The 22,306-nt window shown below is 43.4% G+C and overlaps 8 protein-coding genes across 8 annotated transcripts; 2 read left to right on the top strand and 6 right to left on the bottom strand.

The window, feature by feature from the left end:
- Nucleotides 1–1,746: 1,746 nt before the first annotated feature.
- On the bottom strand, nucleotides 1,747–4,378 carry BDB00DRAFT_349993 (uncharacterized protein). Its single transcript, XM_053117034.1, has 5 exons — nucleotides 4,226–4,378; nucleotides 3,909–4,148; nucleotides 3,676–3,823; nucleotides 3,478–3,572; nucleotides 1,747–3,325 (listed from the first exon to the last, which is right to left on the bottom strand). Exons 1-5 carry the CDS (start codon nucleotides 4,227–4,229, stop codon nucleotides 2,166–2,168), a joined length of 1,647 nt encoding a protein of 548 aa, XP_052980167.1. The 5' UTR covers nucleotides 4,230–4,378; the 3' UTR covers nucleotides 1,747–2,165.
- Nucleotides 4,379–4,938: 560 nt separating this feature from the next.
- On the bottom strand, nucleotides 4,939–9,358 carry BDB00DRAFT_762910 (C2 domain-containing protein; the record flags this gene model as incomplete). Its single annotated transcript, XM_053119361.1, has 12 exons — nucleotides 4,939–5,127; nucleotides 5,353–5,504; nucleotides 5,649–5,982; nucleotides 6,074–6,760; nucleotides 6,851–6,925; nucleotides 7,032–7,369; nucleotides 7,470–7,886; nucleotides 7,957–8,078; nucleotides 8,161–8,476; nucleotides 8,556–8,676; nucleotides 8,744–9,046; nucleotides 9,116–9,358. The coding sequence occupies 12 exons, from the start codon at nucleotides 9,356–9,358 to the stop codon at nucleotides 4,939–4,941; spliced, it is 3,297 nt and encodes a 1,098-aa protein (XP_052980166.1).
- Nucleotides 9,359–10,227: 869 nt separating this feature from the next.
- Nucleotides 10,228–11,627, bottom strand: BDB00DRAFT_821177 (Brix domain-containing protein). Its single transcript, XM_053123364.1, has 5 exons — nucleotides 11,446–11,627; nucleotides 11,152–11,369; nucleotides 10,857–11,083; nucleotides 10,608–10,778; nucleotides 10,228–10,509 (listed from the first exon to the last, which is right to left on the bottom strand). Exons 1-5 carry the CDS (start codon nucleotides 11,562–11,564, stop codon nucleotides 10,375–10,377), a joined length of 870 nt encoding a protein of 289 aa, XP_052980165.1. The 5' UTR covers nucleotides 11,565–11,627; the 3' UTR covers nucleotides 10,228–10,374.
- On the top strand, nucleotides 11,628–13,303 carry BDB00DRAFT_975025 (40S ribosomal protein S17-B). The gene is made up of 5 exons (XM_053129905.1): nucleotides 11,628–11,922; nucleotides 12,004–12,115; nucleotides 12,276–12,286; nucleotides 12,356–12,650; nucleotides 12,750–13,303. Exons 2-5 carry the CDS (start codon nucleotides 12,113–12,115, stop codon nucleotides 12,885–12,887), a joined length of 447 nt encoding a protein of 148 aa, XP_052980164.1. The 5' UTR covers nucleotides 11,628–11,922; nucleotides 12,004–12,112; the 3' UTR covers nucleotides 12,888–13,303.
- BDB00DRAFT_821171 (dolichol phosphate-mannose biosynthesis regulatory) lies at nucleotides 13,304–14,294 on the top strand (the record flags this gene model as incomplete). The annotated part of the gene is made up of 4 exons (XM_053123363.1): nucleotides 13,304–13,330; nucleotides 13,397–13,486; nucleotides 13,561–13,693; nucleotides 13,816–14,294. Coding segments are annotated over exons 1-4 (238 nt in total), but the record flags the coding sequence as incomplete, so codon positions are not given.
- A 1,008-nt stretch (nucleotides 14,295–15,302) lies between these two features.
- BDB00DRAFT_905644 (MBOAT, membrane-bound O-acyltransferase family-domain-containing protein) lies at nucleotides 15,303–17,305 on the bottom strand (the record flags this gene model as incomplete). The annotated part of the gene is made up of 4 exons (XM_053128587.1): nucleotides 15,303–16,198; nucleotides 16,272–16,697; nucleotides 16,767–16,866; nucleotides 17,260–17,305. The coding sequence occupies 4 exons, from the start codon at nucleotides 17,303–17,305 to the stop codon at nucleotides 15,469–15,471; spliced, it is 1,302 nt and encodes a 433-aa protein (XP_052980162.1). The 3' UTR covers nucleotides 15,303–15,468.
- Nucleotides 17,306–18,033: 728 nt separating this feature from the next.
- Nucleotides 18,034–19,952, bottom strand: BDB00DRAFT_821167 (MBOAT, membrane-bound O-acyltransferase family-domain-containing protein). The gene is made up of 3 exons (XM_053123362.1): nucleotides 19,397–19,952; nucleotides 18,854–19,282; nucleotides 18,034–18,778 (listed from the first exon to the last, which is right to left on the bottom strand). The coding sequence occupies exons 1-3, from the start codon at nucleotides 19,717–19,719 to the stop codon at nucleotides 18,094–18,096; spliced, it is 1,437 nt and encodes a 478-aa protein (XP_052980161.1). The 5' UTR covers nucleotides 19,720–19,952; the 3' UTR covers nucleotides 18,034–18,093.
- Nucleotides 19,953–20,704: 752 nt separating this feature from the next.
- On the bottom strand, nucleotides 20,705–22,162 carry BDB00DRAFT_821163 (acyl-CoA N-acyltransferase). Its single transcript, XM_053123361.1, has 5 exons — nucleotides 22,138–22,162; nucleotides 21,498–22,036; nucleotides 21,364–21,399; nucleotides 21,060–21,266; nucleotides 20,705–20,967 (listed from the first exon to the last, which is right to left on the bottom strand). Exons 2-5 carry the CDS (start codon nucleotides 21,670–21,672, stop codon nucleotides 20,858–20,860), a joined length of 528 nt encoding a protein of 175 aa, XP_052980160.1. The 5' UTR covers nucleotides 21,673–22,036; nucleotides 22,138–22,162; the 3' UTR covers nucleotides 20,705–20,857.
- Nucleotides 22,163–22,306: the final 144 nt, after the last annotated feature.

Raw genomic sequence — 22,306 nt, 5'->3', positions numbered from 1 at the left:
ATATCTATGGTTTGACCGCTGCTAAATGCGCGACAGTTTCCAAAGACAAATAATGAGCGCGTTTGAAAGAGTGTTCGTCACGATATTTCTCGTGCGCCATCAATCAACATGTCCTTCACCAAAAGATACTTGTGCTCATTGTTTTACTGCATATCATTACACACACAATGAATAAACGACAACTAGTTCATCGTATTTATTGTTCCTTGTATCGTCATTCGTGATGACGGATCCTGACTTGTCGTTATCTCTACTACTGTATAATGCACTCTTACTGATGATATGAGCGTGTTGATTGTCTCTTTTGCTTCTACTTAAACCATAATGAAAGAAACCATAATTAAAGAAGCTATTATTAGCTTCCACAATTTGATGCATACCGAGAGATCCGGGTGTCGGACGAGGTACACTACTTATAAACCCGCTTGTCCGAGGCAATATGTGCAGCAATAATCCCGAGTATCATAGTTCATTGTTATCTTGTACACAGACACTAAAAAAATAGGTAAAAATTTTCGATATTTGGTGACGCGCACCATATATCTTACATAATTGCTACTTTTTATATGAGACAGGGTTACTCAACATGCAGCTGCTTGGTTTACCAAGCAATGATTATAATGCATACTGCATTGAACTCCTCCTCCTCCTTCGCCTCGTATTTCTTTTGATTTACCTTTTCACATACATACACACTCCGGCAACCCATCGTTATTGGATGTGTCTCAGCTAGATGATTGCTGCTGCTATGATTAATCCAAACAAGTCTGTGAATGTTTTGAAAGTAAATATACGAAGCGTTAAGCAGTTGAGATCATATGCAGAAACATAGCGAATTTAATATGTCGCTGTCGACAGTGGAATCGGTTCCACTCTAATCACGACCGCTGCGACGATCTATTGGAATATTATAATCCCTTTCTTTTCTCAACGAGCTCCAACTACGCGCATAAAAGGTCGTGCTTCATTCAGTATAGTACCGGATCATATGCGTTTTTCGCTTTTTTTTCTAGGCCGCTGATTGTTATTATGATGGCTGGGGTCGATAACGAATGCGGGAAACGTTTTTCTCTCTCTCTTTCTTTCAAAAGCAGCGCCGTCCAGAATCGGATATCAAGATATTCACACAAACGACGGGTTATAGTATATCATTTTCGACGAAGGCCAAAACCGAGTTCTCCGCACAGAAGCTCGGAAGCAAAAAGAAAATTAATCTGTACTCTACGTAGAACAATTAATTAATTTGAGACGCACTCTCGGCGGTGGGAAATAGTGGTGATCAAGGGTGCATGACAAATAAACAACGATGACTTCATCAAGCGTGTTCTATCGTGATAAAACATTCCTTGGCTTTTGCCAGCTAAGCCGATTTACTACCTATTTCCTTACAGGTTCATTATGACAACAGTAGCAGCACTCATAATAGATCAAGTGGCGACTACTGCTTATAAAGATTGCCATTGCGTCAAAGGACGACTTGAATAAAATGGATCAGATAAAAGCTCAGCAAGTGTAATTGGCAAAAGATACTCATGACTTGTGAAGTTACACATAGAATGACTTATACACTAAATAGTCGCGTATGTGCGTATTATCACAACAGTTAACTATGTCACACATAAATTTAGGCGATATTAACTAGACTTGGTTAAAGTCTATTACTAGATTCATAATGTAAGTTATTAGACTAAGACGAGTCTTGGCACTTTTGTGCATGAACTATCTTTTTACACTATGTAAAAGGGACTTGGCTCAAGGTGGTCAAGAAGAAAACGGGTGATAATGGTTTATTCTCGAGGGTCTAGCTAATATAGACTGTACTCGACGTATACAAAATAAAACTACTAACAGAAGGTGCCTATTTAAGGACAATCAAACTTGCTATGTAACAGAAAGCAAAAGAAAAGCAGACGGGTTTATTTACTCTGGGAACAAAAGACTTTTTTTTACAGTGTGCGTTGTGAATCCGTAAGAGTGTGTGTGTGTGTGTGGCGTATATACTTGTACTTTAGATAAGATGTCGAAGACGTGTTGAGTGTGCGTGTGCAAGAGTGTGTCGTGATGGTTTGGACAGAAAGAGAGAAAGGAAGAAAATAAAACATAAGGTATATCAAACAGATGAACAAGGAGCTGAGCGGGTGCTTCTGGATTATTACTTGGCTTATCTAGTGACGGCAAAGCTTTTTGACACGAGGCGATGATGACACTATCGGGTTGGGTGAAGGGAATCCACCAAACTTGCGTTGAAACTGTACCAAGTCACGCGTAATGCGATCCATGATATCCATGGCCGTTTCCTGCTGCTGAACCGCTACTACGGGAATAGGGGTTGTCGGGCTTGTCATTGCTCCCAACGGAGAATATTTCTGTTGCTGTTGTTGCTGTTGCATGAGATGATGATGCTCATCATCCTCAGCCAAAGGTAACGTCGATGCGCTGCTTAGTGTAGACGAAGATGAGGATGTCGAATCCGACCGTGCACGTTGTCGCTTCACGCCGCCTCCTTTAGCAGCATCAGTAGCAGCCTTGGACTTCTTGCTGTCTTTTGTAAGATCCACCTGCAGCTTGCTGACATAGTCCATGATCTGTTTTGCGCGCTTGTTCATGTCAGATATCGACATTTTCGGGTTCGGATACTTTACTTTGGCTGGAGGCGATGGCTCTCGAGCAGGCAGTCCATCTTCATCCCAGTACATCTGTGGCGTGGCTATGGATCCATTGACAGAAGGAATGTCATCTTGTGCGAGGAGCGGAGTGGATTGCCTCGGTGATTCCTTATGTCTGCCGTTGCTCTGCCGCTGCGGTGATCCGTGCTGATGGTTGTTCCGCCGTCCTCCCGATTTCGTCTGCTTGCGTCCACGCGATGTTGGTGGTGACGCTAATGCTTCTTCAGGGAGTGGTGATAGTAATGGGTTGTTGTTGTCATCGCCACTCTTGCGACGCGTCCTTCGGGGTGTAGATTGTTGCTGTTGATCCTGTTGCTGCACCTGCACTTGTTGTTCTGGCTGTGATGGGGGTGGTGGTGGTGGTGGTGCTTGCGGTGGTGCTGCCTGCTGCTCTTCTTGATGGTTGTGATTTGCTTCGTCCGAAAGCGATTGGCAATCTTCATTATGCATGTCTGAGTCTGCCAACTCTTCGTCCTGCTTGTCCGTTCCGTTTTTGTGCGTGCGCGTCGCCATAGGTGTGGACGTTGTGGGCTGCCTTCGAGAAACCTTGTTAGCGTTGTTAGTTGTAGATCTTCGGTTGCCGTTGGTTTCTCGTTTCCGTCGTTTCGCCGCACGAGCCTCGGGCTCCTCCGTTTGCTTTTCTGTGGTGCCATTATTAGCTGGTTTGTTGATGGAAGAGGAAAAAGGAAAAAGGAAAAAAGGGGCGGCGAAAGGCGGGGCACAACACGTAAGTAAATAAACAAAGACGGAAAAAGAAGACAGATATGCAACAACTGCATGTTCGATAAGCCCCATTCCGCTGACGACTTACTGTGATGATGGTGATGGTCATGATGACTGCCTTCAATTTTGTTGTTGTTGTTGTTGTTGTTGTTGCTTCCGCTCGGGTTATACGCCCGCTTGTACCTACCTCGATCAGTTTTAGATAAGAACCATGTTTCTCCCTTTCTTTGCATGTTGCGCACGTCCCCACCCTTTCATCCTCTCTTTTCACTAGCACGATGCTTACCGGCCATGCGCTTTGTACACGACATGATTATCTGGCTGGCAATGGTCGCAGTAATACAGTTCAGGCACATCCTGTTCCGTCAGCCCAACGCAATCACAATGTTGCCATACTTCACACTTGTCGCATTGAACCATAAGACCAACATTATCTATCATACGTCATGAGCGATATCAGTCAATCCATAAGCCGTGGCTAAAACGCGCGTAAGGATGGGAGTTGAAGTGAATACTCACGCTGCTCGCCGCATAGACAACGGGTGACAGAAGCCCCGTCCGAGCTTTCTTCTGCTTCTTCGTCCTCCTCATCCTCCTCCTCGTCTTCTTCCTCGTCTTCTCGTGTTATTGCATCGTTTGCCCGCGTTTGCCGTGGCGAGGGCGGTACTGGCTCATGTCGTTGTTGCGGCAAACTCAACGATCGTGTGGTGGGTTTCCTGCCATTAGCAGCTTGAGTACGTCCACTTCGGCGCGCAGGTGCTAAATGACAAGTTTGTGAATTTGTTCAAATCAAGGGTTCTTTCTTGCGCCGCCTTACAGATATTGAGAAAACTTACTCATTCTTCTTTGATACGTTGTCGAGGTGAAATGTAGTTACTGTACGTGTGTGTGTGTGTGTGTGAAGCCGGGTTCTCTGCTTTCTAAATCGTACTGGTGCTTTGACAGGTACGGCTACCAAGGGTATATAAAAGGGTGGTAATGAAGAGGACCAAAAGTAGAGCGAAAAGAAGATTAAGCGGAAATAGAGTTATGAGAGGTTTGTAAAGAGAAAGGAAGAAGAAAAACTTTATGAATGGGAGAAGGGCAGGTTTTTCTTTGCTCTGTTCTCTCTTTCCAGCAGCCTTTTTCTCTAATGCGGTTTAACATACAGCGGACTTTCTGATCCGAGAGAGAGCGAGAGCGCAAACAAGGTGTATCATATGCGTCGGTGCGACGGCTAAAACAAAGAATGCAACTGAAAGAGGCCTTCTAGTAGAAGTCTTTGCCCTGACTGTGGGCATTGTAGCTCGTGCATGTGCTAAAGCCAATGGTCTTGAATTGTAGTGAATTGTGCAAGTGAATGGGGGTCGATGACGGCCGTTGTGTCGGGTCATCAAACCTTGCTATGAAAATGCTTCGTTTGCGGTGTTTTGCCTCACCTTCATCTCCGAGAGGTCGAGCACAAATGGAAAAAGGTGGAGTTATTTACCAGACCCAAACTTTGCCCACACCATCCATTGCTCCCCTGAGCGAGGAGATTGAAAAGAGAGAAAAAAAGGTGTGTATTTCATCATTGCGAAAAATCAATCCTGACGTGGATTTCGCCGTGTCCTGTGGGATAGAGGGGCAACCAGCGGTCGACGCTCGTCACTTGATCTTGTGGTCGCAGCAGGTCCCACAGGTTCCACTGGCACTGTCCAAGTTCAACCGATGTGCTGAATCGGTTATAGTCTTTAACCTTGATATTTAGCGGCGTTGGCTGCGCAGATACGCTGCTTTCGAAAGATTCGTTCCTACAATGGATGGCAAGGCTTGTGTAAGATGAAAGAAGTTCCTTTTTTGTGCGTGAGGGTAAATACGTTGAATGAGTAGTGAAAAGTGTTTACCATTGCGGCGTAAGCGTCTTCTTGATATGCTTCGTTTTGTGTACTTTCTTTCCCACACGCAGTCGGACAAACGGATCACTCGTCCCCGAGCGATCGACCCCTCGGAGGTTGCGTGCTTCGATCAGCTGTACTGTCGCCGTACCGTCCATTCCCGTGGCAGTGCCATCACCTTGCTGTGTTGCCAGTGCGTCTTCGTTTATCGACATGGTGTCAATGCTCCTTCGGTCCTGCATGGACACTATGGAGGATGCTTGCGATGGGGATCGGACATGGGAACTTGCATGAGTGCCGTTGCGAGACAGTGCAGCAGCCGGTGCTGGTTGTAGTGGAGGAGCGGGGGCCAATGAGGCCGATCGGGACACCGAAGGTGGTGCTGCCTGTGGCGGCCTCAGACCGGATGTAGGAGAGGGTCGCATGGTTGCTGCAGATGTAGGAGAGAGCATATTGCTGCTGCTGTTTGTTGACGTGTTCATATTCACAGTGGTAGTGCCAAGGATCGAAGTATGTGTCTTCTTGCGGATAAGCAGCTGGGGTTGCCATAAGAACCGCACGCGCACATGACCGCTCACCCCGGCAACGCCATCCAGGGGAATTCTGACCTGCTTGGCAACAAAGCTCTCGACAAAGTCGCCACGAATGGAGATACCGCCCGAGCCAAGCGGCGTATCACCGAGGAACTGATTCCAGTCAAAAACCTCGATTCTAAAACTGGCCGTGACCCGTGATTGCTATTGTTACACAGTTCGTACATTTTGAGTGGTGCTATCTTTTTTTTTTAAAGAACACAGACCACCACTACCATTATCAGCAGTTACTTACGATCGGCACCGTGAACGTTTCATTCTTCCATGCAGGATTTATTGTCTTTTTGATTGTGGCACTCTTGTGTACGCGCTCGCCGTTCACAGTGAATACAACATATGGGTCGCTGGTTCCGGATTTGTCTGCTGCCATGAGCTCCTTTGCGTCAAGCAACGTCACCGTCAACTGTCCTTGATTGTCAAGGCTTTCGTCTGGATTCAGGGTAAAGTTGACAAGAGGCGTGTAGTCAAAGCTGAGACGAATCCAGCCACCGGGGATCGTTGTCCCGAGCAGCTGGAACCATTCTCCTTCCTCGTCCTCGTTGCCACTGCGTCTGTTGGATTGGATGCGGCGCACAATGTTGGTCACTTGATCCACCCAGTAACCCAGTTTCAGATCGTCCTTGTCATCCGAATCAGCTGGCTTGATCTCGATAGCAACTCGCGAAAAGTCTGCTTCTTTCACAAATGCGTCGCCCGTTTCGTTAAAAGTCAAGGTTCGTCCCTTGAGCTTCTGGGTCTGGAACTGAGGCATCAGCGCGTCGATTAGTATTTGGCAGTAGGCATGGCTGACGGTAGGCATCTTGACTTCGTGAATTTTAACTGTCAGTACGCCGGAGTTGTACACAGAGAGGTCGACAATATCGTCGGGAGTGTAGCGGATCGGCACACCATGGAGATCAGCTGTTGGCAGCTCGGCTTGCCTCTTTGCTTCGACTTTGCCGTTCTCTTCAGCATGCTCCCCTCCCTCGAGTTCTTTGTATTCTTCTTCCTCTTCATCGTCAAGCTCCTCGACTCTTGGCAATGCAAGCGTAGGATGAAACTCGGCCGTGTATTGAAGCTCGCCTTTTGCTGTATTGCGGTCCGATGACTTGAGTGCTACCCATCTAATAGTACATCAATAATCACATTTTCAATAGTATGTTTAATTACACTCTTTTCCTGCGAGATACTTACTGATCAATTGGCTTGCCAACGTATTCATACCACTTGTCTGGATTCTTTGGCTGATTGCCTGTGCACTGCTTTACAAGATCAACCATACGCAATGTGGTAAAACCAAGCGACTTGTCCTTTGTCTTTGCATTCCAATCCATAACTTCAAGTTTGAGGTCTTCCTTGTTGGAATGGATCGGCACATATTGGGTCTCTCCCCACTCGGGGTCCAAGTTGTTATCAATGACTTCCGTACGTGTACGGATCTGCGATCCAGATAATACACGCACATACGGATCTGACTTGCCAGCAACACCATCAACGTTTTTGAGATCCCGGGCGCGCCAGAATGTTAATCGTACAACACCAATTGGTGGCACTATATGCAAGTAAATAGAAGAAAAAGGCTCATTATTGAATAGATACATTTACGCAAGCAAAATCAAAGGGGCATTTTTAGAAAAATATTCAAGACTTACTGTATAAACCGCGTCCACCCATTGCTTCGGACAGGCCAGTCATCACCACAGGCTTCCACTGGAATCCTAAACGAATACGGCCCATTGCTTTATTTCCATTATCAAGTGCGAGATCCCACCAGCCATCGGGATTATTGTCCATATCTTGGATCATGTCAACGAGATAGCTTCGCCACACACCAATGATCGGATCTTCAGCAAGACTGATACTGTCCTTGACTTCAACGCGAATAAACACTGCGGTCTGGTCCAGCACAACCACTTCACCCGAGCGTTCAAACTTGGGATTAGGGTTTCTCTTAAAAATGGGTGTATTGATTCGCTCTGCGCCATTGATAGTAACACGGACATACGGGTTTAAGCGCATGGATCCAAGTTTTCTGCACTCGTGCACAGTGAATCGTAAAATGCCAGAATCTAAATAGTACAGTGACAATTAGTAATTTATTAATCGCAACAAAAAAAAGAGAGAGAGAGAAGCTCGTACTTGATTCTGCTGCTGGTTCGACAGTGCCATCATCTCGGGGTATAGGTTTCGATACAGGCATGTAGCGCATATCCACTTTGATTTGTCCAATGGGCTTGCCATTGTGTCGTAAGTCAAGGTCCCTAAAAAGAAGTGAAACTGTTTGCAACCAGTATTCCTAACAACAACAACGGCAACACCACAAATACTTTATATCAAACTTACATATCCTGAAGACTATAATCATCGTCCTCGTCCAATTCTTTAAGCTCGAAATGCGCGCGTGCAATACGTCGATCTTTGGTGCCGCTTGATTGGTTTCGCAGCTCAAGTGACAGAGTGGAAGTCAAGCTATTCAGCATCAAAAAGTGAGTTTCGTTCCATCGAGGGTCAAGTGTATTTTCTTGTACAGAAGTGCGACCCAGCTCCTGTGCCTTATCCAGATAGAATCGGATATATGGGTTGACAGTTCCAGAGACATCCCGTGAATTGATGGTCGTGGTCGAATAAACAGTGACAGCAAGAACACCGTTGGCTTGTGCTGCATAAAGGCAAAGAAAAAAACGCATTAAGCAACTGGGTAAGAATACTATGCTTTCGTTACACATTGTACAACTTACTGATATCCAATTCGCCAGAAAAGAACTTTTCCACGTCAAAGGAAAAGACATTGGGGTAATACATCATCGGACCAAGGATAGCGTGTACTTGATCGCGAACAAAACTTTGGAGACCGGGTATCTAGCATAAAGTAGCAATCAACGATTGAGAAATCAGGTCGCTATCTCATTTTTCACCCGGTACTTACATTGGTTACATCCAGACCAAACGTCTCGCCACCGATAGGCTTGAGCACGTAATCAAAATGCGGCTTTTTCAAAAAGCAAGCTTCAACCATCTTGACGTGTGGGAAATTACTCATAAACTTGAGCTTGATACGCATGGCTCCTTGAAAGCTCATATCTTCAACGAGCACAGGGATACCAGCACCGACCATACCCTTTCCTAGTCGGATAGTGAGCATGACCTTTGGATTCACCTTGTGCTCGACCTGTTTTCTGGTCATATCGGAAATGTCGTTTGGCTTGAAGCTGACAATCCAATCCATTGTCTAATCATATCTCACCGATTTTAGTGCTGTCATCATTATTTTACACACAATGATGAAACAGAAACATACCACAGTATCTGGTTCTGGCTCCGGCAACATGCGAACGCTCTCGACACGAAATGGTTTAGTTCCCAGCGTAAAAGTCGTCAGACGCACGGAGTCGAGAAACCCAGGGAGGTAGTCAACGAGGTATGTATCGATGTTATCAATCACATAGGCGCTCATGACGGGTTCGAAGATGACCCAAAACTTTTGCAGAAAACTGTTGAGCCATTCTACTGATTCCTTGTCTTGTTCGAGAAACTGCAACATAGTCAATCCACGATCAATATCATCGCGTGCCTGCCGTCGGAAGCGACGTTGTGTTGTCTGCGAGTAAGTCACCACAAACAAACATCCGATAGCAAATGTGATGAATCCGCCACCTAGGGTGCCGAGCAACCAGAATACAACGCCAACCGTGAATATGGCCCCACCCTGGCCCCACCATTTGCTAAAGAATAAGAACGAGACCATACGCTCCAATGGTTCGTCTGTTTTGTTTTCTGCTGCTGCGAGTTGGATAGGTCCGCCAGGATTCGGTTGTGTTGAAAACGCTGTCCAGCCAACACGGTACCACTCTGGTATACGTGATTGCGACGCTGCTGCTGCTGTTGCTGTTGTAGTTCCTGCCGCACCGCCAGAAGAAGGCGTACGTGGCGTTCGAGGTGTGCGTGGACCACTTGACAGGCGTTTACCAAGACCAGTTGTTTTAACAGGCGCAATGGGTTTCTTTTGTGCTGCAGACAAGGCTTGTTTGATCTGGTCGACATCGCTGGTACCTAATTCGGTCTGCAGACCGGCACGCTTATTGCCAAGATTGCGGAAATCGGGTAGCAAGCCTTTGGGAATGGCACGCTCGGCTTCCTCCCGCTTGGCAGCCGGGCTTGCGTCAGGGTCAAACAGGTGTACGGGCGTCTCAGCCTCTTGTTTAATGTGTGCATTTGCGGCATTTGCAGCTGCAGCCATTTCGAGTTCTTCGTCGCGTTGTTGTTCCCGTTCAGTATTGCCGTTTATGCTGTTTTCACTCATACTGCTGCTGTGTATTTAACGGCCACAGGTAAAACGGAAACCGGTGGTCCCGAAAGACAATGCTCCGCGTGTGGTCTTGTAAATTTCGTAGCCCTTTCTTATTTAGGATGTGATCACATACACTGAAATACAACAGCATTGAAGATGTCTTTCTCTTTGTCTCTCTCTCTCTCTCTCTAAATTTACATAGTGTATACAATATATAATTATGAATAATTCTCTCCTTAACTGAAGGGGGCAATCCCTCCTTATGTTTATTATTGGAAAACATTCTTGTTGCTTAATTCAGACTCTTGGCCTTCAGAGTTCTTGATTCTGACCTTGCGCTCACCCATGGCTTGCTGACGCTTTGCGTATTTCTCCTTCTTTTCTTTCAACATGGCAGAACGGACCTAAATGAGTAAGATGACAAGAAAATAATGGTGAGTTTTTCTTTCTTTAGTCTCAAAGTTCGTGACATCCCATAATTCTTTTTTTTCTTTTTTCTTACAAAGTTGGGGTGCACAAATTCTGGATTCTCGAATACGGTAGGTCCGCCAAACGAGCCTTCAAATATACGGATCGTCGTTAAGCAGAATCGTGGGCCGATCTCAACAAGTGACACATCGCCCTTGTCTTTTGTGGTGAAGCCTGGAGTGTTTTCCTTGTTCTTTTCAACAATCTGTGTAGACCATCAATCTTGTTAGATAAATCCCTTTTTCTCCTTCTTCTTCTCCTCCTCCTCCTCGAAAATCCATACCTGATAATTTCTAAACCAAATTCTGTTATCAGCAATAGAGAACGTCAGGACGTGATCAATAAAAGGTTTCGATCGGCGCGATCCTTTGGGAACGTTGAAAACTTGAGATAACAATTCCTTTAATAATTGCCAATGTGGTGCAGAGTCGAACGTCTTATCGAACGAGAGGATATGGCGTGAGCCCTTCAAACAGTTGCCGGTCATTTTTAATTCGTCCATCGTGTGCACTTGAAAAAAATTGCTTATTTAGTATTTTCTAGCGTCCTCTTTTTTCTACCAAGGAAAGGAAACTTACAGTTTTGAACGTGGAATTTGACAGAAGGTCCATTGGGCGTCTTGGACATCCACAAATACAAATCTTTGCGTTTGCGCACTTCGAAAAAGATACAGTTGTTGCAGTTGTTTAGATCGGCAAGTTCATTCAAAACAAACAAGTTGTCCTTTGTGTCGAGTTTGGAATCTTTTTTGGAATGGGGCATAATGCCTTCGAGATCGGTAAGCAAATGACGGTAGCTGTAGGCAACATGAGCGGATCAGAATATTTTGTTGTTGTCAAAGACGTTTCTTTTTCCTGTTAATCCTTTCTTACCGGAAGACAATGCCACGCGAAGCAAGCAGCATTACTCGCTGCTTGTTAATTCGTTTGTCTTTTACTTTGTTCTCGGACGATCCTTTCGCCTTTTCGGCTGTTTTGAATACGGTGGCCATCTTTGTTGATGTGTATAAGTGATTCACAGGGAATATGGAAAAAAAGTCGGACCTGTCAGCTTTCCTGCGCTCAAAATCGCAAGCCACAGAGGTGTGCCGAATTAGGACATTCGTGTAACCTAATTATGGATGCTATGCAACATCGTGTTGTCTTTATTCGCGAAGGGTGTCATTAAGAGAACTAAAGTACATGCTAATAGTCACTCAATCTGATTGTACTAGCTAGCTTAAATGTTTTGGTATACGTGCTACAACTATTGAGAGGCTTCCGATCTCTGGACAGAAAAGCTGCATGAACGATTTATTTTGCAAAGAATAAAAGGGTGATCTTTGTCGGCTAGAGCACTGTCATTACATGGTAAAGAACTATAACAATTACCTTCTGGCAGGGTGCTATGGGCAATGGCATTATTTGGTGGTTTCTAATAGTAAAGGTTAGTGATAAAGTAAAAGTTTGCATTGAAGGTTCGGGATTCCGGCTCTCTGTCCGGGTAAAAGAGAGCGCTCGATATGGAAATCGGGATCCTCCTCTTCAGCGAATATCAAAAATGGTATGCATTGATGAAAAGGAAGAAGGGAGGGGGCGCAATACGAAATACGATGAATGACTGAACGGATGGAAGAACGGATGGATGGATGGATCAGAAAATTGATGGATTCAATATAAATGTTGAAAATATTAACCAGCCCATCGATCATTTATCACTATAGGGTCGCGTTAGGTACGAATATAACATCAGCAGCATCCTACGAGAAAAGTAACAAAAACAATGCTAATTTGTGAAATTTAGAACCAAGACTGTCAAGAAGGCCTCTCGTGTCTTGATCGAAAAGTACTACCCTCGCCTTACGTTGGATTTCCAAACCAACAAGAAGATCTGCGATGAGGTTGCCATCATTTCGTCCAAGCGTCTCCGCAACAAGATTGCCGGTTTCACCACTCACTTGATGAAGCGTATCTCGCGAGGTCCCGTCCGTGGTATCTCCTTCAAGTTGCAGGAAGAAGAGCGTGAGCGCCGTGACAACTTTGTCCCCGAACAGTCTGCTTTGGACACCTCTGCCATTGAGATTGATCCTGACACCAAGGTAAAGGGTTTAGAAAGACAAATACTCTTTTACTAATTATAGAGAAGCAGGAAAGATTATAGAACACATACTAAAACATAACAACTTTACGTTATACAGGACTTGCTCAAGTCGCTTAACTTTGAAGACTTGGCTGGCGTTCAGGTTACGCAGCCCGTTGCTGCTTCGGCTCACACTGACGTGCGTCGTCCCCGCCGTAGCGGTCCCCGTGCACCCCGTCAGGAGGCCAGCAACTAAAGATTTTTTCTTGTCAATATAATGCGATGGATAAATCTTGTCTAGCAGATCATATGTACACGCGGTTTTGAGATTATGCTATAGTATGTTGGAGGCTGGATCTTGGATAAGTGATTGTGTTTAGTGAATGGTGTTTGTATCATTTGGCACAAGAATGAACGTATGGTTTACAGTGACCTTTTTTTAAAGAAATACAATGTGAGGGACGATTTTGGGATATGTTTGAATCGATTAAGGATACAGCAGTCGTTGAAATGCTCTCTATTGGTATGCTAGGTCGCAATGCCGTTTGCATGGAAGAATGAGACACATCATATATTCAGCTTGTTAGACATTACCAAATCAGGGCACACATTCGTAGGATCGACTCCGCGCATCCAGTTTCACGAATTGAATTTGGTCGCGTTCTCTGTTGTTCCCTTCACAAATTCTTCTACATCATGGTAAATGATCGCTTTAGATGATGTCCATCGATTTGTTAAATGCAGCCGTTTCTAACGTTATAATAGAGCACAGGCACAGATAAAGCTGCGGGAGCTGTCGCATTTCTCAGTGCAGTGGCAATCTTCATATACTATACGTTATGGTCCCTTGTCATGGTACGCTTCTAGTGCTTCTTCTGATTAATATCCGTATCAAAAAGACACGATAAAGCTAACGTTCGCTTTAATAGCCATTTGTTGACGAAGATCATCCCCTTCAAAACTACTTCCCACCGTGGGAATATGCTATTCGTATACCACTTATCCTTCTTATCGTTGGTCTCACTGTCATTTTCACGTTCCTTGGCCTGGCAATGGCCAAAAGTAAAAACGCACAAACTAAAAAGGCAAAATAAAAAACCCCCCACGACTTTCGTTGCATATTTGTATTGTATTATTCATAATTATTTGTGTCTGTTTTGGTTTTTTGTTCTTTTCCTTTGCAGCGACCTTTTTAGATTAATACAGGGCATAGCTCTCTCTCTTTCTGTCAGTAATACGGGACTCCAGTAATTATACACTGCCAAGAATATCATATCTAAACGGATTGATCTTTTTTAAATGCGGTAGTCAAGCTACACGTCAACTCCGGTGGCATTTGAACATAAGCCTGGAAGGACGACTCACGAAAATCAGGGAGAGAGTATACATGCAAAAATGCTACGCTCCTCTATGTTACGAGAAACTAGTACTCAAGACAAAGTTTCTAGTCAAGTGTAAGCCATGCGCTTGTAATCATCGTTGGAGTTATTGGCCGTATCCTAATAGTGAACGCAGCATAGAAAATTACATGTATTGGCCCTGGTCTAGCGAGTCGTTTGATGCATATATCTAGAGAACGAAATACATTCATCGGTCGCTAGACAGACCCTGTAAATCTACACGTCATAATATAGATCTAGTAATTATCAAGTAAACAAAGGAGCACGTAGAGAGATATGTCGCAAACTAATGTACATTTTGCAGCATCTGCTTTTTAATGGAAAAGACAGGAGCTCAGTGCGTACGTACTTGAGGATTTCCCCAAAGAAATTCACAGGTATCATAGCGAGTAAGGAGATCGCTCACAATATCGTCGTAAACTTGACACACATAGTATGATATTTTAAGTCTGTTGTTTGCCTGTGTTTATACTGTCAAATGGGTTGCGTTGACAGAGAGATTATCATAGTGTTACACTACTAATAATCCAGCTGGGCCTATCAGCACACCAGCAGGTTTGTCTGTTGTGCTAAAGTAAAAACCAAGGAGTTCCTGATTACATTGTGCAATGCGGCAGTCCTTCTTGCCAAGTCACTATGAACCCTTACTTTAACCGGGTCGATGTGCTTACATGCTACAGCATGCATGAATAGGAGGTATTATGTGACATCTTTTGAAAAAGAAACGTTTACCACAAAATTAACATCCAATTGAGGAGTACAGTATTGCCACTAAAACAACAAGGCAAAGTGAAAAGAAGCCTTTGCCTCTGTAGTTACAGTACATGATAAATTTGTTATCAATATAGCAATGAACATGGCGTCATACATGGTTTCAATGTATAGCTTCGAATTAAAAAGCATAACAATAGGTCGGAAGACATGGAAAACAGACCGTTGATAGTACAACCCCCCCCCCCAAGGAGGGGCTTCCGAAGACTACCCCCGGGTTAGCATATGCTACAAGTTAAGTTGGTGGCGATCAGTTTAAAATGATCTGCGGCGCAAATTACTAATGCTAATGGGACTATGCATATTAATCGAAGGGCATCTACAGTACGAGAATTACCATATCACAGAACGCTGTGTATTCAATTGATAATCGGTGTTCATACAAAAAAAAATTGATAATCGGTGCAAGTTTGAAAGCCATCATTGTGTCAACTAAATTATTTCAGATCATAGTTTATCTTTTTTAACAACACAATGAAGGTAGCTGTTAACAGGAGAGTATTGACAGGTTTATACATAAACAAAGGGGGTGAAGAGAGAATGCCATAACTATGATAGGTCGAATGTTGGGTTTGGATGTGTCACTTTATCCACATACACGCTCTCGGTAATTACTCTGCAATAGGGGTAAATATGATGCACAAGAAGAAGCAGGAATATTGTGTATTATTCCACCGTTTTTTGTACAAGCTTTAACTCCTTTACTACACGCTCATTCATGACATTTGCGGCTGCTCGTTCCTGTCGACGCTTTTGAATTTTTTGCAAAGTTGGTCCTAGGATGAACAGAGACATCCAAGTAATGACATAGCCCCAAACATGGATATAATAGTAGCTGGCCCAAACTTTTAGAGTACGCGATACATAGAGTAATTCGAAAGGCGCCATCAATAATGCCATCGACTGCATTGTTGCAACATAGCTCACCGCATCATAGAGTGCTTTCCATACTGGCAACGGTTTTGAAGGGTCTTCGGCCGACATGACGAGCGGCCTTACGACACGACGCACATTGCGGCCCAGCGCTTGAAACAAACCAGTAGAAACTAGGAGTCCGTAGTAACCAGGATGGAATCCGTGCCACATTGAAGATGTGCCGTAGGTTGCCACCAATGTAAACGAAGTTGGTTTTGTTCCGGGAGGGCTAAGTCGCAAATAAACATAATTCTTGAGCCAAACATTTGCACCAAGGTTCCAGCCATTTGATAAATCCCTGAATGACTGTGCCATTTCAAGCAGATACCAGTCCACGTTTGAGAGTCGATCCCAGTTGTGTTTTCCCTTCTTGATTCCGTTGTATCCGAATCCTGAGAGCACACAACTTCCTTCAGTCAAAAGCCAGAGACAGCCGTACTTGCAGTGTTGTACCCGTCCAACTATTTCGAAAGCTATAACTCTGATAAATTGAAGAAGTTTCAGTCGAGTGAAATGGCTGACAGTGTCACATTGAGAAAACCGTGAATCATTACTTTTTGTATAGAGGTAGACTTGCAAACTCCGGCTCCATCATACGAAAATAGTTATAATAGTGTCCCAGATATACCACGATCCATGCGGTAAAGGCACCAAGTAGGATTTTTCTGAGAGCAGGCTTGTAGGGCGAAAGATTCTTGTCCGGCGACAGAAAGAAGAAATTGGTAAATCGATAGTAGTCCATGTATTCACACGTTGGTCCGACCAGAAAGCCACCAAAAAAGCAAAGCCATCCAAAGTACTCGATCAGACTGGGATATCTATCAATCTTCATGCGCTTGCTATAATCCGTCACTGCACCGAGCCGTCCATCCATCACGTTGAACCCGAAAGACGAAAACTTGACTGTGAGAATCATCAGTGCCCCTGAATAATCCAGTTTGCTTGACCCTTCAAATCCCTTTAGCTGACGGTCAATGTGGCTACAGGTAAAGATATAAGTACAGGTAATGACACTTTACGTCTCAAATGGACATTTATCTGATATTTACCATATCGACATGCTTAGCATCGCAACTGCAAAGTTGACGTAAGGTCCGCTATTGCCATGGTAATATTTCATAAATGTATAAGTGAAAAGCGCCGTAACGGCTATGTGTAAGATGCCCATATAGAGTTTAAGAACATAGCCCATTGCGAGTAACGTGTAGGCGATGGAGAAAATGTGCCTGCTGGTAGGGCTGTTCTCCGGTAGCCTTCGATAGACAAGTGCTAATGGATACGTCGCGACGATGCAGGCAATCAGTTTGATATGGTCCCCAGAGACTTGATCTCCCAAGTATCCTGCAACAGATTCAAAAAAGCTATCCATAGTAAAGGATGATCTTTAAAAGAAGAAAGTAGAGAAGAGAAACTGAAGGAAAAGCCAGTTGGTCTCTTATTTTGAAATTTATATACTTTGCACTGTTTCCCGAGCATGCAAATTTTACGGGGCTTGACAATTTCCCTTTTGGTTAATTCACTCGACCCCTCGAAACAGTGTACCTACATAGACGGAGGGCATATACGGTGGTACTGTAGGATACACCATGATAAGTGCACACTGAAAACGGCACAACAAACTATAATCTGCAGGAATTACTAACGTTGAGTGATTTTCAAAAAAAAAAAACCGTGTAAAACACCAGAACAGTATCGATGGCGCCTTGATAATGCTGTGCTACATCTGCAGTGTGATATGATTATTACGATCTCCCATATAAAATATATAATGGCAGCAAACGTTTATATACAAGTACATTTAACGCTTCCTCGATATCGTGACCACACTATATTCCCGCTTCTGTCAACTGCGGTTGCCTCTTCAAGAACGATATGTAAATTGAGTTAGTAAACATCAACACAAGCGTGGATATGACGACGTCCAAGGTTGACGAAGAATGGGAATTCACTGTATGTCTCCTTTTGTTTCCCTATATCAATATAACTTAGCTACCTTGATCTAAATGCAATACGGTAGGTGTAATGAGTAGCACACAAAACGGTCTATCGCCATACTTATGGCACATAACCAAGTAGCAGCTAATCTGCGAGTATAAAATAAATAATAACATCATGAATTGAATTGATTTATAACTATCGTTGTTCTCAAACAATCGCATGCGAAATACTCTTTTTGAGTAATATCTCAAGATCTATGTATCACTGCAGTCCTTCTATGATATTAACAAATAGGCCACAGAATAGCTTATTACAATACATACAGAAGTCTTTGATCAAATCTTGACAAAAACATCATTGAAACTGTAATTACAGTACAGTAGCAATTTTTTTTATTACAAAGTCTTTAAATTCATTTGCTTTTTCTGTGCATAGATATTATCTTTGTTTAGCGACTGATAGATCTGTTCGTTGTTTTTGGCTTTGAAGCAGTCTTGGTTCCAAGATAATCAAAGTCGACCACGCAAAGAAATATCCCCAAACATGGATATAATAAATGCTACCCCAAACTTTTAGGATATTAGTCAAGTGAAGTAGTTCGAATGGGACGACAAGTATGGCAATCAACTCCATGGAGAAAAGGTAACCCATGATATCGTAAACCATCTTTTGTACACGCAAAGGTACCGGATGATCGTCTGCGGTCATAACCAGAGGACGAACCACGCGACGAATGCGACGACTCAAGGCTTGGAACATACCGAAGGGAATAAAGAGCCAATAGTATCCTGGATAGAATCCGTGCCATATAGCAGACGTGAGATAGGTGATAAACAAAGTAAATGATGTGGGCTTGGTATTGGGTGGTGTTATTCTGTCGTAGACATAGTGTCTCAGCCAATTATTTGTGCTCAGGTTCCAGCCGTTGGATAGATCCTTAAAAGATTGTGCGGATTCGCAAGCTAGCCAGTTGACGTTTAAAAGTCGATTCCATTGATGTCTCCCATCCTTGTCGATGCCGTTGTATCCAAATCCGGAAAGAATGCAGCTGCCTTCAGCCAGCAACCAAATGCTGCTGAACTTGCAACGCTCTACGTATCCTGCTATTTTAAAGAACGCAAGCCTGTTCATACAAGAAGTATTAGTTATTAGTCTCTATATCATATGATATGGAACACGGATCACACAGCAACGTTACTTTTTGTATAAAGGCAATGTCAGGAAGACGTTGTCTAGCATGTTGACATAGTTGTATGTGCTTCCCACAACTACCATAACTATTGCAGCAGCAACGCCAAGTACAATATGACGAAGGGTGGGCATGTATGGCGATATATGCTTGTCAGACGAGAGGAAATAGTAATTTGTGAATCGGTAGTAATCCATGAATTCGCTAGATGGGCCGACAAAGAATCCGCCGAAAAAGCAGATCCAGCCAAAGTATTCGATTAGACTGGGGTAATGATCGATCTTCATACGCTGGTTGTACTCTGTGACAGCACCACCGCAGTAGCCGTCAGTTACATTGAAACCGAATGAAGAGAATTTGATGGTTGCAACCATCAATGCTCCAGAATAATCCAGTTTGCTGGATCCTTCAAAACCCTTGATTTGTCGATTGATATGGCTATTTTAAATTCGTAGCAGTTAATAACCTTACATATATATATACAGCCTAATAATCCAGCTATATATATCCATCGATGGTATTGCATAAGATGGTTTTACTTTTTTTCTTTACCATATTGACATACTGATCATCACAACTACAAAGTTAATGAAGGCGCTGTTTTTGTTGCTCCGGTAAAACTTCATAAAAATATAGGTAAACATGGCCGTAAAGCCAATGTGTATGGCACCGGTATAGAATTTGAGGACGTACACCAAGGCAACCAGTGTATAAATTATGGAGAATATGTGTCTGCTGGTAGGGCTTATTGCTGGTAATCTTCGATAAACAAGCGCCGATGGATACGCTGCTAGAACACATGCGACGAGTTTGATATGGTCGGCACTAATTTGATCACCCAATTCATTTGCAACAAGTTCGAAAAAGTCGTCCATCTCTACTAAAGATACCACAATCCTTTTGGAAAATACAGAGATAGAAAAGAAGAGCCTGAAAAACAGTCTCTTTCAAATCGTACTCAAACACAAAAAACATTTTGCGGATTCCGTTGGGCGTTACTCAAAACCCAGTAGAATGACCCACGTGCGAAATAGATGTAGAGAGCTGGATCACAAGTTGTTTCCATCTGACACTAGCAGTATAGATTGAGCAGACATTTTAAGGATAACTGTAAAAATGAGTTTGATTAGCAACACTGTTGGGAGCTTCCCATGTGGATGGATCAGAGCATCAATTCAATAGTACCGTGATTTGTTTCTTATTGAATCAAGAGCGTGATAGGAAGAATGAATGTTTATGCTGCACACCTCCATTGTACAGCAATTGATGTACAGGAACGAGTAGAAATAATACACATATACATACGTTGCGCGAAAAAAAGAGCTCCGAGATGAAGCAGAGTCATCCAAAGTATCCCACTAGGTTTGGATGACGACTAATTGTCATTTAATTGTGATAATCCGTGTCTGCATCATACCATCCACCGTCTACGCTAAAACAAAACGAGGAAATTCCTTGAGTTGTTGATCAACGTCGAAAATTCTTGATTTTTTCAAAGGCTTCAAAAAGCATCAGATTACAAGGACGAATATGTGCATCCCTTTTGTATATCCACAGTATGCGGTAACACATGTACACCCAACAAAAAGAACAAAAAGCATCAAATACACTACCTTGGCATATCAATAAGGACACCAAAGGCCTTGCATTTGTCAATATGGATTTGCTTCTTGTCTGTTGTAGTTAACTTAACCTTGTTTCTGACACCTGCTGCAGCAATTCATATGACGCGCTAAAATACAACCAACATATCTGTCATTAACTTTCCAGGTGCACATCATTTGATACTGCGCTGTGACAACGGAGCTACGTCCTAACGCAAAGAGAAGATAGAGGAGCAGGCTCTAGCAGATATAATGTACTTTTGCAAAACGATGCATGTTTTATTGAGTGCGTGGTAATGATACAGTTTGAGAATGACGAGTTGTAACTTCAAGTGGTTGATAGTAGTTGTGGTGGTGAATGATAGGGAAATGATGGTATACAGACAAAACGATTTTTTTTCTTTGTTTCTTACAGATGAGCCTTGGTAGCAGGGACATACCATGCCATCTCATACTCCTTCTGAGTGAACCCGCACTTTTCGTAGAAAGGAATATTCTTGGCCGAGCAATCCAAGATCACTAAATAATTTGTCGTTTCGTTTGACAGTTAGAACCCTCTGTAAATTTCATATCAACCTCCTTTGCCCTTTTTTTGCAGTAATGCCCTTTACCTTTGTAGCAACCCTTCTTTGCTCCAATGTACTTGAGAGTTTCAATGATGCGGAGACCCAACTTCTTGCCTTGTTGGTTACCATCAACAGCAATGTCTTCAATGTGACCCACTAAACCATTGTTGTGTACGAATTTACGCTCGACGAAGATGGTGCCTGCAGCAACAACTTTGTTCTGTCGATCATCACAGATCGCAATGGTGAAATCTATTACAGACACAAAGCAACCACAGTGAGTATTCAAGTACAGTTGCTCTCTCGTTCCTATTAGCTAGATTCGAAAAAACCCCTTCGTGTTGCTTACATTCGTGGTTGTGTTGCTTGAAGTAGTTAAAGCGTTCTATTTTAAGCAAGGCATGGTAATATGACAGTAATGAGCAAAACCATTCTTTGATAGATTTTACTGTATCGCCATAGATACTAGGTTTGCGTGCTTACCGAGCCACTGTTCTTTAGTCTGGGTACCGACCTCGGTCAGTACTTCAAGGACCTTGAGAAAGCCTCGCTCGTAGTCGTTTTCGCGCAGAGGCCGGACCGTGTAACCTTCGGGGAGAGCAGCCTGGACCTGGGGGGAGATGAAAGATTCTTCAAACAATGCAACTTCGGTAGACATGGTGGTAGTCAAATGGTAAGGCGGGTTCAGTACTGTTCGTTGTGTGTGCGGGGAAAAGGGTGGATGGTTGAAAGAAAGAAGCTTTTCTGTTCGAGCATCCTTTTATATATATGCTGTACCTCAATGATTTGACAACTTCCGCGGAACATGTTGATGATCCGCGGTATATTTTGCTGCTATTTTTGTTTTACTCTTCTCCACGTTCCAACCAGCCCTGGTGTCTCCACGATGCAATCCTAAGTTATAAGCTGAGTTTTTTTTTTCTGTCTGCAAAAAAAGGCACTCGAGTTTTTTTTTATCGCTAATGATCCGTGCAACCAACGGAGATGCTTGCAATATGCGTGAGAGAGAGAGAGAGAGACAGCTAATGCATTGTTAATGGTCCGGACTGCATGTTTTAATTTGGCATGGAATATTGAGACCAGACGCTACTATAGTATAATCATTGCTTGACTTGAAATATACCTCCCCGTCATCGTTGCAAGCATCATACTAGCTCGTGAGGATGTAGTTCTCTAATCATTTCTCTGCAATAGGTACGTTGCTAGATATATCTAATTCTGGCACTAACTGGTCTACTAGCAGTGTGGTATGTCACGAACGTAAGATGACACTGTTGAGTGACTTAATTGAC

The sequence above is a fragment of the Zychaea mexicana genome, assembly GCF_025766255.1.
Source record: "Zychaea mexicana strain RSA 1403 chromosome Unknown BDB00scaffold_32, whole genome shotgun sequence".
In the NCBI taxonomy this organism is placed as follows: domain Eukaryota; kingdom Fungi; phylum Mucoromycota; class Mucoromycetes; order Mucorales; family Lichtheimiaceae; genus Zychaea; species Zychaea mexicana.
This window is presented reverse-complemented; position numbering and strand designations above follow the sequence as displayed.

Excerpts from the sequence above, each read along its gene's own strand:
- BDB00DRAFT_821167 (XM_053123362.1), bottom strand. The coding sequence starts at position 19,719 with ATGGACGACTTTTTCGAACTTGTTGCAAATGAATTGGGTGATCAAATT. Across the intron at positions 19,283-19,396 it reads ATGATCAGTATGTCAATATG|CCATATCAATCGACAAATCA; the intron begins GTAAAGAAAAAA and ends AATTTAAAATAG. Across the intron at positions 18,779-18,853 it reads ACATTGCCTTTATACAAAAA|GCTTGCGTTCTTTAAAATAG; the intron begins GTAACGTTGCTG and ends TTGTATGAACAG.
- BDB00DRAFT_821163 (XM_053123361.1), bottom strand. The coding sequence starts at position 21,672 with ATGTCTACCGAAGTTGCATTGTTTGAAGAATCTTTCATCTCCCCCCAG. Across the intron at positions 21,400-21,497 it reads GACTAAAGAACAGTGGCTCG|AACGCTTTAACTACTTCAAG; the intron begins GTAAGCACGCAA and ends TGCTTAAAATAG. Across the intron at positions 20,968-21,059 it reads AAAGAAGGGTTGCTACAAAG|TGATCTTGGATTGCTCGGCC; the intron begins GTAAAGGGCATT and ends CAAATTATTTAG.
- BDB00DRAFT_349993 (XM_053117034.1), bottom strand. Across the intron at positions 3,824-3,908 it reads TTGTCTATGCGGCGAGCAGC|ATAATGTTGGTCTTATGGTT; the intron begins GTGAGTATTCAC and ends GACGTATGATAG. Across the intron at positions 3,573-3,675 it reads GTGTACAAAGCGCATGGCCG|GTACAAGCGGGCGTATAACC; the intron begins GTAAGCATCGTG and ends TGATCGAGGTAG.
- BDB00DRAFT_821177 (XM_053123364.1), bottom strand. The coding sequence starts at position 11,564 with ATGGCCACCGTATTCAAAACAGCCGAAAAGGCGAAAGGATCGTCCGAG. Across the intron at positions 11,370-11,445 it reads TCGCGTGGCATTGTCTTCCG|CTACCGTCATTTGCTTACCG; the intron begins GTAAGAAAGGAT and ends TGTTGCCTACAG. Across the intron at positions 11,084-11,151 it reads CAAATTCCACGTTCAAAACT|TGCACACGATGGACGAATTA; the intron begins GTAAGTTTCCTT and ends ATTTTTTTCAAG.
- BDB00DRAFT_975025 (XM_053129905.1), top strand. Across the intron at positions 12,651-12,749 it reads AGATTGATCCTGACACCAAG|GACTTGCTCAAGTCGCTTAA; the intron begins GTAAAGGGTTTA and ends TACGTTATACAG.